We start from the raw sequence: 18,779 nt of genomic DNA on the forward strand, positions 1-18,779 counted from the left end.
AGAATGCACACGGTCTCCACTCCGACGCACTCCTCCCCGGTTGAAGAAGGACCGCCCCTATAGCCCGGTCGGATGCATCTGTTTCCACTCTCATGGGTTTTTGTAAATCCACATGCAGAAGTTGTTCTTCCGAGGCGAAAGCCCTTTTCAGTTCTTCAAAGGCTCGATCCGCCTCCACCGTCCAAACAAATTTCTTCTTGCTGCTGAGGCAGTCGGTGATGGGCGCCGTCAAGTGGGCAAAGTTCTTGATGAACTTCCGATAAAAGTTCCCAAACCCCAAGAATCTTTGCACGTCCTTCTTGGTCTTCGGTGTCTTCCATTCCAGTACCGCTTGAACCTTGCCTGGATCCATGGCCAATCCCTTGTCTGACAAGCGGTACCCCAGGAATTCCACCTCCTTGGTATGAAACTGGCACTTCTCCAGTTTCACCCACAGCTGGTTGGCTTGCAGCCTGCCCAACACTTCTCGAACGTCCCTCACATGCTGTTCCTCATCTTCCGAATACACCAACACGTCGTCTAAAAAGGCCACACAGTTCTTGTAGAGCAAAGATCCCAGAACGTGGTTTATAAAAGCTTGAAAACAGGCGGAGCCCCCTTGTAGACCGAAGGGCATAACGAGGTATTCAAAGGCTCCCAAAGGGGTAAACATGGTGGTCTTCCATTCATCTCCCTTCCTTATGCGTATCAGATTGTACGCCCCCCGCAGGTCCAGTTTTGTAAAAATCTTTCCCTTCCTTACTCTGGTCAAAATGTCGTCAATTCGGGGCATAGGGAAAGCCAGGGGCTCCGACACTGCATTGAGGGCCCTAAAGTCACACACCAGTCTCGGTTTGTCTGTGTTCTTTTTGTCCACAAAAAACACTGGGCTGCCCCCCACCGCTCGGGACTCTCTGATGAAACCTCGCTTCAAGTTTTTGTCAATGAACTCCCTCAGCTCCTGCATCTCCCTGTCTGACATGGCGTACAGCTTGCCTACTGGGAGTTGGGCCCCTGGGAGTAGGTTGATTTGACAGTCAAAGGGTCTATGCGGTGGTAGTTTGTCTGCTTCCCTTTCGCTGAATACGTTGCTCAGATCTGCGTATTGCGGGGGCACCTTCCCTTTGCCCATCACTTCCATCCCCGCTAGGGTGACTCTGTCTCCTCCCGAGACCTTCCCCTCCTTGCAGTGTTCTAGGCAATGCGCTGACCCAAAGGAGACCACCCTCTGATGCCAGCCCACTAGCGGATCGTGTAGCGCCAGCCAGCTCATCCCCAAAATGATGGGCGCTCCTCCCAGGATGGCCACATTAAACGCTATCTGTTCGGTGTGCCTTGCCACTCTCATTATCATCGGGACAGTCTGTTGGCTAACTTCTCCCCCCAACAGCTCTCTGCCGTCAATCGTAGTCACCTGCAAGGGGTTACTTAAAGGGATGGTCTGTATCTGGTGCTCAGCTGCAAACTCCTTACTCATGAAATTACAGGAGCTGCCTGAATCCAAAAGCGCCTTGACCTTTAGTGGGTGTCCGTTTGGCAGTTCTAGTAACACCTCTATCACTAAAGCAGGTCTGGGAGGTTCTGGCATGGGCACTTTCATTGCTCTTTGGCCTGGCTGCTGTGCCCCGACGGTGGCAGCCAGGCGTTGGCTTTTACTTGCTCCTTGCTTTCCTCTTCCTTTCCCCCAACAGCTCCTGCCATCCCTTGCCATTCCTTTCTTTGTGGGCAGACTCTGGCAAAGTGCCCTGGCTGTTGGCAGAGATAACATCTCTTGGCGCTCTTTCCCTCCTTCTTCCGCCCTTCACTGGGATTTGAAACTGCGCGCGCCCGCGCTGTTCCAACTTCCATCGGCTCTGCCGGCGGGAAAGATGGCTCTGGAATGTCTGGAATGCGGAACTCCCTCCAACGGTCTCCTTTCCCTTCCCGCCTTTCCAAAGCCCTCGCCTCCTGGCGCGCTCCTATGGCCAGCGCAGATTTGGTTAATTGGTCCATAGACTCCGCCCTGGGCCCCCGGGAAAGCTCATCTTTGACGGTTGAAGAAAGCCCCTCTTCGAAAAGCATTTGGATGGGCTCCGCCGATAGGTCCCACCCCAATTTATGAATCAGCATAGTAAATTCAGTCCAGTACTCACGGACAGATCTGCTTCCTTGCTGGCAAGCCATTAACTGCCTTCGCACCACCCCCTGCTCAATATCGCTGGAAAACATCAGGTCCATGGCACGAAAAAACTTCCTCGTGTCCTTTAAGATCTCATTATTCGCTGCCATCAGGGGTCTAACCCAATCTTTCGCCCCGGATTCGAGATGGCCAATCACATACGCCACTCGCGATTCCTCGTCGGGGAAGTCATCAAACTGCAAGTTTAGAGCGTATTGCATCTCTGTTCTAAAGGCATGATAGTTCCTGGGATCCCCCCCGAATTTCTGCACCAATCCTGGTACCTTTCTGGCGAGCGGGGTGGTTTTCTCCTTTCCCTTTTCTGCATCCTGAGCCCTCCTCTCCTCAAGCCTCGCCGTTTGCAGCGCCAACTGGATCTCCAACGCTCTGTACCTTTCTTCCAGGCTTGGACCCCCTCCAGCTGCTCCTGCACCCCCGGTTCCGGCTGGGTTGCTCATGATGCTTCTCTCTGCACAAGCTGGCTTTCGGTGACTTTCGGATTGCTGTGATGGGACGATGAGCTGCTTGTGCGTAAAATGCAAGTCCCTCAGAGTTTGATCAGGTTTTCAAACCTCTGCCTGTGACGGAGCCCCTCCAGCATGGCTGCGTCAATCACTAGTAGAATCCGAAAGTGGCTGCTTTCGGAAACGTTTCCAACATAAAAGCTCCTTAACGGAAACACGTCGTCTGGCCTCTCGGCGTGACAGTTTCCGTCGAGGTGTGGGTGTCCCTATAGGAGGTCCTGAGACCTCCCCACTGGTTTCGCTTGAAGCGTCTCTGAGCCATCCCTCCGACTCACTTTCCCTTGGAGTTCTTGCTCGCCCTCTACTGGTTCCCTCTTCCGCTGCTACTGCTCTCTCAACCTCAGGGAGCCTTTGCACCTGCGGCGCTTTAGATGTCAGTTCCCTGACAGTGGGCTTTCCACAGGACCTTCTGGTTGGCCACTGTGAGAACAGGATGCTGGATCTGCTGGGCCTTCGCCCTGATTCAGAGGCCAAGCTCTCCTTAGGAGCCTGTGCTTGTGCCAACCTGTAAGAGCATGTCTCCCGGTTCGATCCTTCCGTCAGCCGCCACAGCGCCGCCTTTCATGATGGAGCCTATGTAGATGCCACCATCTCCTCGGTCATTGCTCTGGCCCACGATGCTGATTCCGAGGAAGTTGTATTTTTCTGGAAAGGAGAGAGGAGGAAGAAGAAGAGTAGTAGAAGAAGAGTTTGGATTTGATATCCCACTTTATCACTACCCTAAGGAGTCTCAAATCAGCTAACGTTCTCCTTTCCCTTTCTCCCCCACAACAAACACTCTGTGAGGTGAGTGAGGCTGAGAGACTTCAAAGAAGTGTGGCCTACATTGGCTCCCAGTACGTTTCTGAGCACAATTCAAAGTGTTGGTGCTGACCTTTAAAGCCCTAAACGGCCTCGGTCCAGTATACCTGAAGGAGCATCTCCACACCCATCGTTCTGCCCAGACACTGAGGTCCAGCGCCGAGGGCCTTCTGGTGGTTCCCTCACTGCAGGAAGCCAAGTTACAGGGAACCAGGCACAGGGCCTTCTCGGTAGTGGCACCCGCCCTGTGGAACGCCCTCCCACCAGATGTCAAAGAACAACTACCAGACTTTTAGAAGACATCTGAAGGCAGCCCTCTTTAGGGAAGCTTTTAATGTTTAACAGACTACTGTATTTTAATACTTTGTTGGAAGCCACCCAGAGTGGATTGGGAAACCCAGCCAAATGGGTGGGGTATAAATAATAAATTATTATTATCATTATTATTATGACTAGCCCAAGATCACTCAGCAGCTGCATGTGGAGGAGCGGAGACGTGAACCCGGTTCACCAGATTACAAGACTACCGCTCTTACCCACTACACCACACTGGCTCTCAGTGTGCAAATGTGCAATTGGAGGAGGGTCACAGGTGGCCTTCTAAATATACCCCCCTTGTTCCCTGCTGGAGGGGTCTAGGGCTCTCTCCCCCACCCCCCGCGCAGGACTGGGCCATTCAGATGGGGATGGGAGAGAAGCAAGGTTAGTTGAGGCATGGAACTAGCAATTTCAAAAGGCAAGTCACCATGGTCTTAAGAACAGGGTAGCCAACACGGTGTCATCCAGATGTTGTCAGACTCCCAATGCCCACTATAACAATTGTGTTTTGAAATATATCCGCTAATTGCAACTTTTTGTGTCTTTGTTTTGTTCATGTACAAAAAAACACACCAAAGCAGGGAGTCATGCAGAGACACAGCAGGGAGCCTCCCTTCTGGACGTTGCTCCCAGTTCAGGGACAGGGAACCTCCATAAGTTGTTGGATTCCAACTCCCATCATCCCTGACCGCTGGCCATGCTGGCTGGGGTTGATGGGAGTTGGAGCCCAACAAGATCTTGACAGCACCATGCCACTTCCCCCAGTTTCCAAGGTACAGAGTTACTGGTTGTGCACACCTAGTTTGCTTTGGTAGAGGCAAGATGGGTAAAGAGTCATTACCACAAATGTGCGCATTCTGCGACTGCATTTACAATTCCTTGTGATCATGCCATGACATAACAGCAGCTCAGCCAATGGGGCTTACCCATGTTGAGGGTGACAGTGATGATGTTCAGGGACATGGTAGAGTCTGTGATGCTGCTGAAGGAAGACGACTGAAAAGCAAAAAGGAGAAGCTGGCTATGATTTGCAGTTTCTGCAGTTCAGAACGTGGGGATTGCAAGAGTCGGCTGGGCAATGACATAGGCAGAAAGCCAAGAAACGGTTCAAAGGCCAACTTTTGTGGCATCCTTATAAATAAGCCTACAACATGAGGCTGCTAGCCCACACGTACCTATGTTAGCCTCGAAAACAAGAGGAAAAAAAGACATTTATTTCATTGCCTGGGGATGGTTGTTACTCACCACAGGTGACCAGGCAACAGCTATTTACAGTTTTGTCTAAAGCAGGGACCTGCAGCTCTCTAGATGTTTTTGGACTACAATTCCCATCATCCTGGATCACCAGCATGCTGGCTGGGGCTGATGGGAGTTGGAGTCCCACACTATTTGGAGGGCCACACGTCCTCCCCCCCCCCCGCTTCATGTTCTTAATGAAGGCCGCAAACTCCAAACCACAAAGGCTTACCCGGTCAATCTGTCGCATCTTCTGTTTCCGGCGACGGCGTTTGTGTTTCCGGATGAGACGGGATGAAGTGCTTTGTTCTGTGGAACTACTCAACCTGGGAGGGGTAGAAAGAGGACCAAAAAAAGAAATCAAGAGAAAATTCAGAACACATGTTGACAGCTTGCAAAATTTGCTTTCTTTTGCCCTCAGAGTTGAGCCTGCTGCCGGTGAAAACACACTGCATTGTATCCAACTCAGAATGAATGAATAAAACTTTATTTGCATTAGCCATCGGCCATAGCAACAAAAGAGCATTGCGATATACTGCACACAGAACAAAATAAAAAGTCGATTATAATAAAGCACAGTTTAGGATGCTGAATCAGCAGTCAAACAGTGGACCTTATTCTGATTGCCCCAGCTATAAAACCTTGCAACCTTTGCTGTCATCTGCTCCTCTTGATCTGCCAGGAGAAAAGACACCATGGCAGTGGTTGGACGACCAGGAATGGACAATAAAAGAAGGGTGATAATCTTGTTCCTCAGGTCTTTGTAAAGAGTGCACGCCAGGAGGGCATGTGCCACTGATTCGGTGCTGCCATCTCCGCAGGGACATGAGTGTTTTTCGTGTGGAATCTGTTGGAATCGTTCTTCAAGTACATCTGAGGGCTATACATTCAGTCTTGCGAGGGTAAAAACACGTCTATATTTTGGAATTGCTAGGTTGTACAGTTAGGGTGCTCTGCTCAGGATAAACCCACAGGAATCAATGGGCTTAGGTTAGTCATGTCCACCCACGTAAGGCAGCCTTTCTCAACCTGTGGGTCCCCAGATGTTGTTGAACTACAACACCCATCACCCCTAGCTAGCTCAGGGATGATAGGAGTTGTAGTCCAACATCTGGGGACCCACAGGTTGAGAACCACCGACTTAAGGGATGGTGAAAACCTGCTGAGAACAGAATTGAAGGGACAAACAGACCTCGTCCCTGCCTCTGGTCTTCTTACACCAGCATATCCCATAGGAACATAGGAACCTGCTTTGCGTGGAGCCAGACCATTGGTCCAGCTAGCTCAATATTGCCTAAACACTGGCAGCCTCTTCTTCGGACTTCAGACAGCTGCTACCTGGAGATGAACCCAGGACCTTACGCATGCAAAGCAGGTGCTCTACCACTGAGCTATGCTCTTTCCCCTAAGCAAAGCAATGGGGAAGACGCTTTGAAAGGCCACTAGGGAAGTCTATCTCAAGGGGAGACCCTTAGGGTAAGGGGGTCTCCTTCAGATGGTGGGCTTTTGCTTCCCCTCAGTTCTTTTCCCGCCACAGCTTTGGGGGTGAAGACAACTGGGTTTTGGGGGAGCACAGTTTGTTGGACCTCTTGTACTCCTTCCTGCGAAGGATGGTCCGATGGGCAGACTAGGAAGGTGCAGTTGGTCCTTAAAGAGACTCCACTGAGAAGCCGTCACTTGCTGTTTAGTGGCTCACCACAAGGGGGAGCCGCAGGGTGACGCAGCCGTTCTCGACTCCCGAAGTTTCCAAAACAATCTCGTTTCTCAAAAAGACGGGAAGGAAAGCGGAATGGAAACAATGTGCTGTTTAAATTAGGCATCCCACAAACAATGATCTCACTCAATATGTTTATCTCACAGGGGAAGAGCTCAGGGATTGTCAGTGCTATTGCACAGACTGCATTAACTGTGATTCACTCAAGCAACCCAAATAGGAAGGGGCAGTTCTGTTATTTGGTTGCAAACCCGGGTTTGCCACTGACTGGACCAAGCCAAGCTAAGCCAGACTGTGGGAACCTATCGCAATTGATGGAGGAGAAATTCAAACTCATTTGCTATTGACGAGAAACTCCCTAACTCTGCCTCACAAACCAATATGCAAACCAAAACATGGCTATTCTCTGAAAATTCACACTTCTTTGACAATGCAGTTGTCCAACCGAGCAATATGTTTATAAATGCATGTATTAGGGAGAAGTGCATAAATATGCATTGATTCAATAAAGATACTACAAAAATCCACTGTGTTAGGGGAAACTAATCACAAAAATGTGTACATGACTCAAAATTGCGCGCATATGGTGAAATTTGCACAAAAATGCTGGTTTTAAAAAAAGTCATTGTGAAAATGTAAGTCACAAATTGCTGTGGAAATGTCGAGAACTGCAAAAATGAGTAACTTAAAAGGACCAAGGTCTCGCATGTAGGGAAAGGAGTTTTAAACCTGCGTACCCTCCTGGCACTGCATTCCCAGATCTGAATAATTCCTTCTCCCCCCCCCCCCCCCCGCCCCACAGAAAGCCTGCGAATTGATTAATAGCTACTTTTTGCCAAGGGAGCGCAGTGTTTGGTAGGGGTTGACAGATCTCTCCATTGATAATGAAAAGGAAAGGTCTGTGGCTCGGCTGCAGAGTATCCCCTTTGCATGCAGAAGGTTCCCTGGCAGGTGTAGCATTTGATGCAACTCTACATCTATCCAGAAAAGAAAAGAAAAAACAGAGTACTTACTCTTCGGCTGCACGCACAGCATACATTTGAAGCACACCGCTAAGAATCCTGTGAACCGTAGTTTGTTAAGGGTGCTGGGAACTGCAGCTCTGTGAGGGGTAAGCGACAGTTCCTGGGATTCGAGGGGGGTGCTTCAACTGTACGCAGACGCATATTTCTCAAAGAAGAAAGAAAAGTACTCACGCACAGGTGGGGCACGAGGAATGTGCCCCTTCTCTTAACACAATTTCCAGGCCTCCTTTCTCTGCCCCACAATGCCCCCTCCTGCCCCCCCTCCCACGCAAGTTGCTGGTGCCCGACTTGAGAACACAAGTGCACTTGCGCCGGTGTGTCCTTTCGCAATGCCAGACAAAAAGCTTTGTTATTCTGTCCTCTTGCTGTTGGTGCAGAATAATCCATCCCCTTCCATATCTCAGGAGCTGCTGTTGCCGCCGCTGCCCCCTTCCCCAAGCTCCCCCACCGACGGAATGTCTCATCCGCTTATGAACATCATCTTTGTAATATTAAACAACATACCTTGGCACATTCCACCCCGACGCACTGGATGGCCGGCCAGCCAGCCAGTTGCTTGTGCCAAGACTCCCTCCCTCAGCTCAGAAAGGGAAAGGGAAAGGGGGGAAAGGGGCCCTCCATAGCAGCCTCTGCAGCCATTCGTTTTATTTTATTTATTCTTCTACAGGGAAGGATAAAAATCTGGAGCGGGGCAGGGAAAGGGGTGTTATGAAAATGTACACAGGGGCTGGATCTAGTTGGATCCAGCGTGCGATGCTCCAGTAACCCACTTTGGGCTGCTCTTAATCCAATCCCAGCATGGATCGTCCACCACTACAGAAATATTCCACTTATTTTTTAAAAAAAATGGGAGAGGAAAGTGGTGGGGGTTAAAGGTGGCATGTTCCTTTGAAAAGCTTAAAAGGGGGTGGAGGAAGAAGAAAATGGATCAGAAACAACCATCTCATTGGGCAAGCGGAGGGTGGGTGTCCTTTAGGAAGTTGGTGGCAGAGCACCCTCCTTCCCACGCGGAGAAAAAACCCGCCATCCCAATCTCTTGGCACCTTGAGCACAGTCCAAGTTTGGCTTTTTAAAAAAATAAAAAAGAACAGGTGCGGAAGGCATCATGAAGCCTTAGTGGCACCGGAGGGACAATTTTTTTTTTTTTTTTTTTTGGTATTTAATACCTCCTAGGCTTAATAATGGGACGCGGGTGGTGCTGCGGGTTAAACAACAGAGCCTAGGACTTGCCGATCAGAAGGTCAGCGGTTCGAATCCCCGCGACGGGGTGAGCTCCCGTTGCTCGGTCCCAGCTCCTGCCAACCTAGCAGTTCGAAAGCACGTCAAAGTGCAAGTAGATAAATAGGTACCACTCTGGCGGGAAGGTAAACAGTGTTTCCGTGCGCTGCTCTGGTTCGCCAGAAATGGCTTAATCACGCTGGCCACATGACCCAGAAGCTGTACGCCGGCTCCCTCGGCCAATAAAGTGAGATGAGCGACGAAACCCCAGAGTTGGCAACGACTGGATCTAATGGTCAGGAGTCCCTTTACCTTTACCTAGGCTTAATAATAATAAAAAGGTAAAGGACCCCTGGATGGTTAAGTCCAGTCAAAGGCAACTATGGGGTTGTAGTGTTCCTCTCGCCTCAGGCCAAGGAAGCCGGCATTTGTCCACAGACAGCTTTCCAGGTCATGTGGCCAGCAGGACTAAACCGCTTATGGCACAACTGAACCCCGTGACAGAAACCAGAGTGCACGGAAATGCCGTTTACCTTCCTGCCACAACGGTACCTATTTATCTACTCATGCTGGTATGCTTTTGAACTGCTAGGCTGGCAGGAGCTGGAACAGAGCAACGTGAGCTCATCGCAGGGATTCGAAATGCTGACCTTCTGATTGGCAAGCCCAAGCAGCTCAGTGGTTTAGACCACAGCGCCACCCACCTAGGCTTAATAAGGTAACTGTCGGAAGTGGAAAGCCTTGTATACGGTGGGGTTGCCAGATGTGTGCATAAGCATTGAAGGCAGGTAATTGCAGGGTATAACTTGGATTAAAGTCTTGCCATTTCTTTGTTCCATTTGACAGATGACAACAACTGTTATGACAAAGTCCTTCATGACAAATCTCTTAACAGGAACTCGGGAAGCTGCCTTAAGATGAGTCAGACCATTATTCCATCTCAGCTCAGTGTTGTCTACAGGGTCTCTCTATACCTGCAGAGGCAGGGATTGAACAATTGCTAAACTACAGACCTTCCCTTAAGGCACAGCAGCAAAGGAAGGTGCCTAAATTCCAAGCCAGGTCAAGTTCAGTATTGTCTACACAGACTGGCAGCAGCTCCCAGGGCTTCAGGCAGAGGGCAACCCTGAGCAATGGTGGACCATTGGCAGACTCGCTACGAGGCACCTTCCTGCACTCCTTGTCTCGCGCACTGGCTCGTCCGTTACCTGCTCGTGTTTTCGTCATTGTCGGAGTCGATGAAGCTGCTGGACTCCAACTCGCTGCTCATCATGGTGGAAGAGCTGTCGTAGCCCGGCGGGTGCTCCCGGTGTCGGTCCAGCTTTGGGTGCCCATTGATGCGGGAGACTGCAGGGAAAGGAAGGCAACATTACACTGAGAAGCGCTCTGGACAAGGAGACCCGGGTTCCAATCCACGGTCAGATGCAAAACTTGCTAAGCAACCTCGAGCCCATCAGTATGTCTCAGCCTAAACAGTCACGCAGGGCTGTTGTGAGACTGAATGGGGGGACGGGACCGATGTATTCAGCCCTGAGCTCGTGGTTGAAACGGTGGAGTGTAAATGCGGCTATTATTCATCACTAAGAGCACTGTTGTTGTTATATTTACAGTGGTACCTCGGGTTAAGTACTTAATTCGTTCTGGAGGTCCGTTCTTAACCTGAAACTGTTCTTAACCTGAAGCACCACTTTAGCTAATGGGGCCTCCTGCTGCTGCCATGCCACCAGAGCACAATTTCTGTTCTCATCCTGAAGCAAAGTTCTTAACCTGAAGCATTATTTCTCGGTTAGCAGAGTCTGTAACCTGAAGCGTATGTAACCCGAGGTACCACTGTATAGTAATATATGTTATATGATGTATTCATTATCAATCACTCCATGATGTTTAACGGGAAGCGATTCCTAAATGGAACAAAAAAATGATTGCACCACAACACTGAGAGAAGCCTGGAAGAATCACACAAGTTAAGGATTCAACTACTTCCATTGTTTTTTTTAAAAAAGAGAATTCTTTACAGCAAATGCAGTATTCAGTCACACCCCTAGTGCACCCGTCTTCAGCCGTTTCAGACTAGTATCCACCTTTCGTCCAAATGTGCACAAGGACCCATTTGTTAACTTTTTCACCAGCTGTGCATAGTGGTTGTGGGTTGCGCTATCATTGCGTTTACTGGCATGTTGCAGAAGATACCAGCAAAAACAAACACATGCCAGTACAGAGGGGGCGCAGATTCAAGAACACAACTGGAGGTTTTCTCAAGACCAACAGCTTCACGTGTGTGTGTGAGAAAATCGAATAAGGATTAGCACCTAGCAGGAGAAAATTCTTTCCAGATTACTTCGTCGTGTTCAATAAAGAGCAGACATGTTTGGGCACCTCCAAATATCTTCTGTTGACCCAGCTTCCCCTTGTCAGACTTGACTGCCAAATTCTGAACTGAAAACCTGTGGGGATGGGAAGGAAGGCCTCTCTCTCTCTCTCTCTCTCTCTCTCTCTCTCTCTCTCTCTCACACACACACACACACACACACACACAGAGCCCGGTGGAAAGGAGTGGCTAGTCCCAGGTGTCTGATAGAGACCGTGAGCATAGATTCCTCATTCATTGCCAGGTCAATGATTGATCCCCCAAAGTAAACACACACACACCATCCACCCCCACCTATTATGAAGAATTAATGGTCCACATCAGCTGTTTATGTGAACTGGTTCTGAGAGATGGAGGGGAGAGGGAAATTCACACAGACAATTCTGAAAACAAGGGCGGAAGAAGAGACCCAGAAAAAAAAAGTTCACTCCCCACACCCATCAACTTGGGAAGAAATATTCTTCTGCCCCATCTCTGATATTGCTTTAGGCCAGCGAAGGGAGATGACAAGCCCTGGGGACCAAATCTGGCCTGCCAGCTGTGTCTGGCTATTGAGAACCCTCCCCAGGCTGTGACCCCTAGATCTCAAAGCTGTGCTCCACAATAACTCTGCTCTGCGTTTTTTTAGCTTGAACTAGAATGCGTCGCTGAGCTGTGATATACTTCTCATTTGCCTGGATGGTGCAATAGCACAACTTTTGCAGAGCTGGAATGTAGTCTGCTATACAGTGTTGATCTGCCACCGTTGGGCCCTGCCCCACCACTGGTATGCGGCCCCCGAAAATTTTTCCATGAGGAAACGTGGCCCTCAGAGCTGAAAAGGGTTCCCCACCCCAAGGAAAGAGAAAGAGAGAGAGAGAGAGAGAGAGAGAGAGAGAGAGAGAGAGAGAGGGGGAGAGATTGGGCAAACTTTCTCAAGAACGTTTCAGGCCCGAATATTACTTGCTAAAAATTAGAAAACACAAGAACTACCAGCAGTGGAAGACTGGCAGATGAAGATGATGGACTTTTCAGAGCTAGCTGACCTGACTGGAAGAATCTGCAACCAGAAAGAAGAGGAGTTCCAAGAGGACTGGAGGAAATTTAAGGACTATTTGAATAAATATTGTAACATAAAAAATTAGAAATTACTTGAAAGAAAACAAATAGGCCTAGGATTAAATTAAGTTATAATTAAATAAATGGGATTTAGAATGTTAAGAAAAGTGAATAAGATGGACTGTAATTGGAAATTGTTTTAGTTTAATAATGATATTGGGAAGCTGTTACTTTTAACTACAAAGAAACTCAGAAGGGAGGGACTTGAGGAAGTCAACTAAGATGCTTAAAAGGTTGGATTTGTGAAGAATTAAGTTTGCTGTTACTGTTTATCTGTTTCTTGTTCTCCCCCCCCCCCCTGTTTTTGTGTACCACTCTGCTTTGTGGTTTTTGTTATCATTGTGGAAAATCTAATAAAAATTTATTAAAAAAACAACAACCAATAACATTTCAGGCGTGTGTTTCTTCACGCCAAATGTTCTCAGCGCAGCACTGAAGGGAAGCAGGACTGTGTTAGCAGAAGATGGCGAGGCTCTGCAGGGAGGGAGGGATCCCTCCAGGGTGCAGCTAGCAAACTTCCCTTGCGTGATCCCCTTGCCCACTCGATCACTTCAATCTGATGAACTGATACCGTTACAGGTGCTATATGAAATCTGTTCTGCACTGGTAAGAAATCAACCTTACAGTGTGACAGCACCTAACCCTTTGGAACTCCCTGCCTATTGACATCAGTGTCTCCGGTATACTCTTTTCGGCACCTGCTTAAAACATTTTTGGTTGAGCAAGCCCATCCGTGTGCGCAGAAGTTGGCATATGCTTTAACCTGGTTTTAGCTTATTATAACTTTAAATTGCACTTAGATTTTTTTAAAAAAATACCTGGTATCTGCTTTTATACATAAACTGCTTGGTGGTTCTATTTACAATCAAGCTGTATATAAATTCTGATTAAAAAAAAAAAAAAGGAAAAGTGGTCCTGATGGATGAAGCCAACCCTCTGCATAGTCCAACATTCTGTTTCCCCGCATTGACCAAGCAGTTGTTTCTGGGAAGTCTGGAGGCAGATCCTGAAGGAAACTTCCTGCCCACGTTCTTGCTCCCTGGCTGCTGTTATTATTCAGTGGTAGACTGCCTCTGAACTGGAGGCTCAATTCAGATAACAGACAACAGCAAGACATCCTACAGGATTCTCCCCTTTCAAAGCCATCTGTCACCACGTCTTGTGGGAGCAAGTTCCATGCATCAGTCATGCACTGCATCACTAGCCAGTACTTCCTTTTTTTCTGCCATAGGGACATCGGAAGCTGCCTTGTGCAGGGTCCACCTAGCTAAGTACAGTGGTACCTCGGGTTAAGTACTTAATTAGTTCCGGAGGTCCGTTCTTAACCTGAAACTGTTCTTAACCTGAAGCACCACTTTAGCTAATGGGGTCTCCTTCTGCTGCCGTGCTGCCGGAGCACAATTTCTGTTCTCATCCTGAGGCAACATTCTTAACCTGAGGTACTATTTCTGGGTTAGCGGAGTCTGTAACCTGAAGCGTATGTAACCCGAGGTACCACTGTACTGTCTACACCAGGGGTCAGCAAACTTTTTCAGCTGTGGGCCAGTCCACCGTCCCTCAGACCATGTAGTGGGCTGGACTATATTATGAAAAAATAATAATGAACAAATTCCTATGCCCCACAAATAACCCAAGAGATGCATTTTAAATAAAAGGACACATTCTACTCATGTCAAAACACCAGGCAGGCCCCACAAATAACCCAGAGATGCATTTTAAATAGAAGGACACATTCTACTCATGTAAAAACACGCTGATTCCCGGACCGACTGCTGGCCGGATTGAGAAGGCGATTGGGCTGCATCCGGCCCCTGGGCCTTAGGTTGCCTACCCCGGTCTACACTGATTGGCAGCAGCTCCCTAGGGTTTTCAAGGCAGGGATTCTCTCCCAGCCCTACTTGAAGATGCTATTGGGGACCTTCTGCATGCAAAGCAGCTGTTGTGTCATTGAGCTACAGCCTTTCCCTTAAGATATAGGAATGTACACTGAGTCAGACCGCTGGGTCTAGCTAAGCTAAGTATTGTCTGGTTCTCCAGGGTTTCAGACAAGGAGCCTTCCCCAGTCCTACCAGGAAATGCCAGGGATTGAACATTGGAGTGCCTGCATTTAAAACAGATGCTCCAGCACGGACCTGTAGTCTTCCTTATCCTGAATCTCCTGCCAATTCCATTTCATAGAATGGGTTAGCATTAAAGAGTATTACTTTTTTTAAAAAATCATTGCACTGTAGCTAGAGAGCTCTTTGGACTTAACCGTCATCTGGAAAGGGGAAGGGATGTGAGTGTGTGCGCAGCTGATTTTTACAAGCCAAGGTTGCAGCAGTCGCATCAATTCATCAACGGAAACTCCTTTTGGAAGACAGAACCACATGCAAGTGGTTGGCACCTGCCCCCCCCCCACGGAAGTGGTTCTTAGCAAGCCCGATACCTACAGTGATGGACAGGAGGCGGAGCTTCTGGGTAGCATTTGATTGGCCTCAGAAGGCGACAGCCCCAGGGGGGAGAGTGTTTCCTGCTGCTGGCGGGTCTCAGAGGGGAGCATGGACGCAGCTGTGGCACCACACGGGGTCCATCCCGCTGCGGCCGACCTCGGCCCAAACATTCCCAAAACGCAGAAGTCACCATCTTGGGCAAAGGGAGCACCCGTTGCCAGCTTGCGGCGTGCACCACCCGATGCAAAAAACAAAAAAACCGGCAAATCCGCAGCGACCACAACACGTTGAGGTGTCAACCTCTCAGCTCATAGCCTGTGTACGTTTAAAGAAGAGAAGCCAAACGCTCTGAACAAAGCTATCACAGATGTATTTGAAGGAGACCATGTAGAGATCTTCAGCAACCCAGCTGAAGGATTAAGCAAAACTCCACACCAAAGAGACTCAGAGACTGCGCAAAGTACGCCCAGAGAGATCAAGAAGCCTCTTTCCTCCTGGAGGGAATCCCAAGAAGGTATTTCGCGCAGGGAACAAAGTCTACTGCCAAGCGCCGGATCTTCCCCGAAGCTGCAGAAAATAAAACACGAATAAAACACTTTGCAGCCACAAATAGAGGGGGGGGGTCATTATGAAAGGGGTCACTTTCATTTTTGTAATTATTCCCAGTAAAAAAACCCCAATCCTTTTAAAGACTGGGATCCTGGGATGCACCGGATAAAGGCTCTTCATCCCTAAGCCATTTCAAATTTGCACGATTATTTTCAACTAACTGTGCTGGATTATAGCGATAGGAGGCACGGGGCAGTGGTGGGCTGGTGGAGAGATTTTACTGAAATGTGTGCATTTTAAAAAATTGCCATATGAAGGCCAAAAAAGTTGTATGAGATTAGATTTTCAGACCATCTTTAAGGAACAAGGCAGTGACTGGCAGGACACATATACCCAGATGGGACTGGGGTACAGCTCCCCACATCTCCAAAAGGGGATGGGTGAATCTATCATTTTGGTTTTCTCCCACTTTCTAATTTCCCCCAAGCTTTTAAGTTCAATTCACAAACATTCAACCCCCTCAGTTTGTACATTTAAAAAAAGAATCTTTCCAAAAACCCACCAGCTTATTTTTCCTAATAACATGGAAGTTATAAGCGCTTTCCCCTACTATACAGGTGTTTCCAAAGCAATTTCCTCCAAAGTAATGGATTTTTGTGTGTACGGTTCTCACAAATGCATGCATTTCTGTTTACCCTTTGCCTTAATAAACACACTTTTGTACACAAAACTTGCAAATTGCAAAATTCGGAGAAGTGTGAATTTTGAAGGGCTTTTTGGTTTGCAGACCGCTTCAGACAGTGCAAATGTTCACATTTGCAGGCAAACCAAATTGAATTCTGCCCCTATTTCTATCAGCCTTTGCTGTGGGCGTAGGGGGTTGATGGGAGAGGCAGTCCAGCAACATCCTGGAGGGCGCCACAATGGGTATCCCTGCAGTAGGGGATTCCCAGCCTTAAGGCTGCTAGAAAAAGCACCGCCACATCTGTGGAAATTGCTGGCAGCTGCATGTGCAACCATCCAGCTTGCGCCTTCAGTCACTTGCGTGCGAACACCGCCTCCCTTTCGGGCGGTATTGCATTTCAGCTCCCCTGAGTTGTGCTAAGCCACTGCCGCGATCCCCTTTAGCAGACGAAGGGAGGCAGGATTTATTTGGCTCCTTGGGAATAACAAAACCGTTGCCCAAACTGTAAAAAAAAAAATTAAAAAGCCCTTTGCAGGGCAGCTTAATCCTTAAGCCCCAGTTCAAACCAAAGCACTTGGATTTTGGATTTCAGGAAACATAAGCTTCTGTGGGATTAGACAAGAGTTAAAACCGAGTATTTCAGCTTTCAAGGATCTCGTTCGTCTGTAAGAGCAACAAAGGGGGAAAGCAGGAGGGGAAATTGCCCCTGAGGATTCTCATCCCTCCCAAATTGCAGCTTCCAGACAAAAAACCTGAAGCACCTCCGTCCGGACAGCAAAATTGTACCTGTTCATCCGGAATGGAGGACAACTTTCGCATGCTGAGATTCCTCGAAAGTCTCTTTGAACCAGCCCTTGGCCCAGACTCCTTGTGCTGGGAGATACCTTAAGACACCCCAGCCGGCATATGCAGATTTGCCTCTGGCAGGCCACGTCCCCCTCTCGGCGTTAAGCCAATGAGGAGGGAGCTATGCAAAACTGTCTCCCAATGGCCACGTTCCCTACCATTTCCTGGCTCGCCGGCCGCCAGAAAATGAATAGCTCTCCTCAGGAAGAGTCCGTCACAGGCCACCGCAGGTCCGAGGCAGGGGAAGAAATTTGGTCGGTTGTTTTCATGAGAGCCTACCTAATTCACACACACATAAAGCACACACGCCAAACTGAGGCGTGCACACAAAACTCTCCTTCTCGATCCGTACATCTCTGGAATTCACGGCACAGTTCGCCGACCAGAAAAACATGGGGGAGGAATCACACAGGGCGGGGGTGTCTGTCCATGAAAACAGTAAAGAAAAAGGCACTCCGTTAGGCAAAAATAGCTTCAACAAAATGGATAAATTTTTGTGAGTTGTTTTTTTAAGGAACATAAGGAATTGTGAGGAATTTTTTTAAAAAAAATAACCAAATTGTAAAATGATGTGGAAATGTGGCCAAAAGAACTTAAGGTTGGAAGAGTGGGAAGCTGAGAGGAACCAGAAGTGACAAGGTTCACCTGTCCCCACCACAGGTCATTTCCCTTCGAGCCAAGCAAATGCTGCACAAAGAACGAGCTTGTTATGTGATCGGTTGTCTTCTGCAGTGAGATTATGGGCAACGCATGGCCTTCGTACAAAGCGAGGCAGATAAAAGATGTCCTAATGCTAAACCACACAGGATTATAAGCAAGCGGAAGTAGGCACAGCAAGCAAAATATCAACCCTGCCACAATCATCGTGTAAAAACCTAGGCTACAGTAGATGACTTGCCATCAAACTGAGACGAGATGAAGAACAGGGAGGAGTAGCAGGGAAGGGCCACGATGCCCCAGGGGTCAGCAGTGGGGCCACATGCTGGGATGAGAGCCAGTGTGGTCTAGTGGTTAAGAGCAGTAGTCTCATAATCTGGTGAACTGGGTTCGCTTCCCTGCTCCTCCACATGCAGCTGCTGGGTGACCTTGGGCTAGTCACACTTCTCTGAAGTCTCTCAGCCCCACTCACCTCACAGAGTGTCCTACGGGACCGCCTCTCCTGGTATGCCCCACAGAGAAACCTACGGTCTGCAAATAATAACATCCTCAAGGTCCCAGGCCTCAGAGAGGTTAGGCTGGCCTCAACTAGAGCCAGGGCCTTCTCGGCTGCGGCTCCAATCTGGTGAAACGCTCTGTCACAAGAGACTAGGGCCCTGCGGGACCTGACATCTTTCCGCAAGGCCTGCAAGACAGAGTTGTTCCACCAGGCCTTTGGTCAGGGCGCAGCCTGACTCCCTCCTCTGGCAACCTGCACAGAATTTTGCTTAATCGGTTGCCATTAATTTGATTTTAATTAATTTTTATAATGAAATATTTTTATAATGAAATATTTTTATAATGAAATATTTTTATAATGAAATATTTTTATAATGAAATATTTTTAGAATGATTATTTGACTGTTTAATATTTGATTGTTGTTAGCCGCCCTGAGCCCGGCTTCGGCTGGGGAGGGCGGGATATAAATAAAAATTATTATTATTATTATTATGTGAGGCTTCTTGGCAGGTGCCCCACAATTCCAGCTTCTAACACTGAACCACTGTGCACCTGCTAACTCTTGTGCTGTGCAGGAGGTTGGACTAAATGGTTTCTGAGGCACCCTTCCAGCTCTGTGATGCTACAAGTGAAAATACTGTTACATGAATCCATCAAGAAGAAGAAGAAGAG

At 48.4% G+C, this 18,779-nt stretch overlaps 1 protein-coding gene across 3 annotated transcripts in view; it reads right to left on the bottom strand.

Annotated features, from left to right (window-relative positions):
• Positions 1 to 18,779, bottom strand: part of DVL1 (dishevelled segment polarity protein 1) — a 95,412-nt gene that overhangs the window by 20,982 nt on the left and 55,651 nt on the right. For all 3 annotated transcript variants that reach the window (XM_081923607.1, XM_081923609.1, XM_081923608.1), the window contains exons 5-8: positions 10,182 to 10,320; positions 5,249 to 5,342; positions 4,707 to 4,776; positions 3,167 to 3,306 (exon numbers count right to left, since the gene is read on the bottom strand). In XM_081923607.1, the coding sequence (XP_081779733.1) occupies positions 3,167 to 3,306; positions 4,707 to 4,776; positions 5,249 to 5,342; positions 10,182 to 10,320 (443 nt within the window). The remainder of the gene's footprint in view (positions 1 to 3,166; positions 3,307 to 4,706; positions 4,777 to 5,248; positions 5,343 to 10,181; positions 10,321 to 18,779) is intronic.

This window comes from Podarcis melisellensis, assembly GCF_964234715.1.
Source record: "Podarcis melisellensis genome assembly, chromosome: 8".
Lineage (NCBI taxonomy): Eukaryota > Metazoa > Chordata > Lepidosauria > Squamata > Lacertidae > Podarcis > Podarcis melisellensis.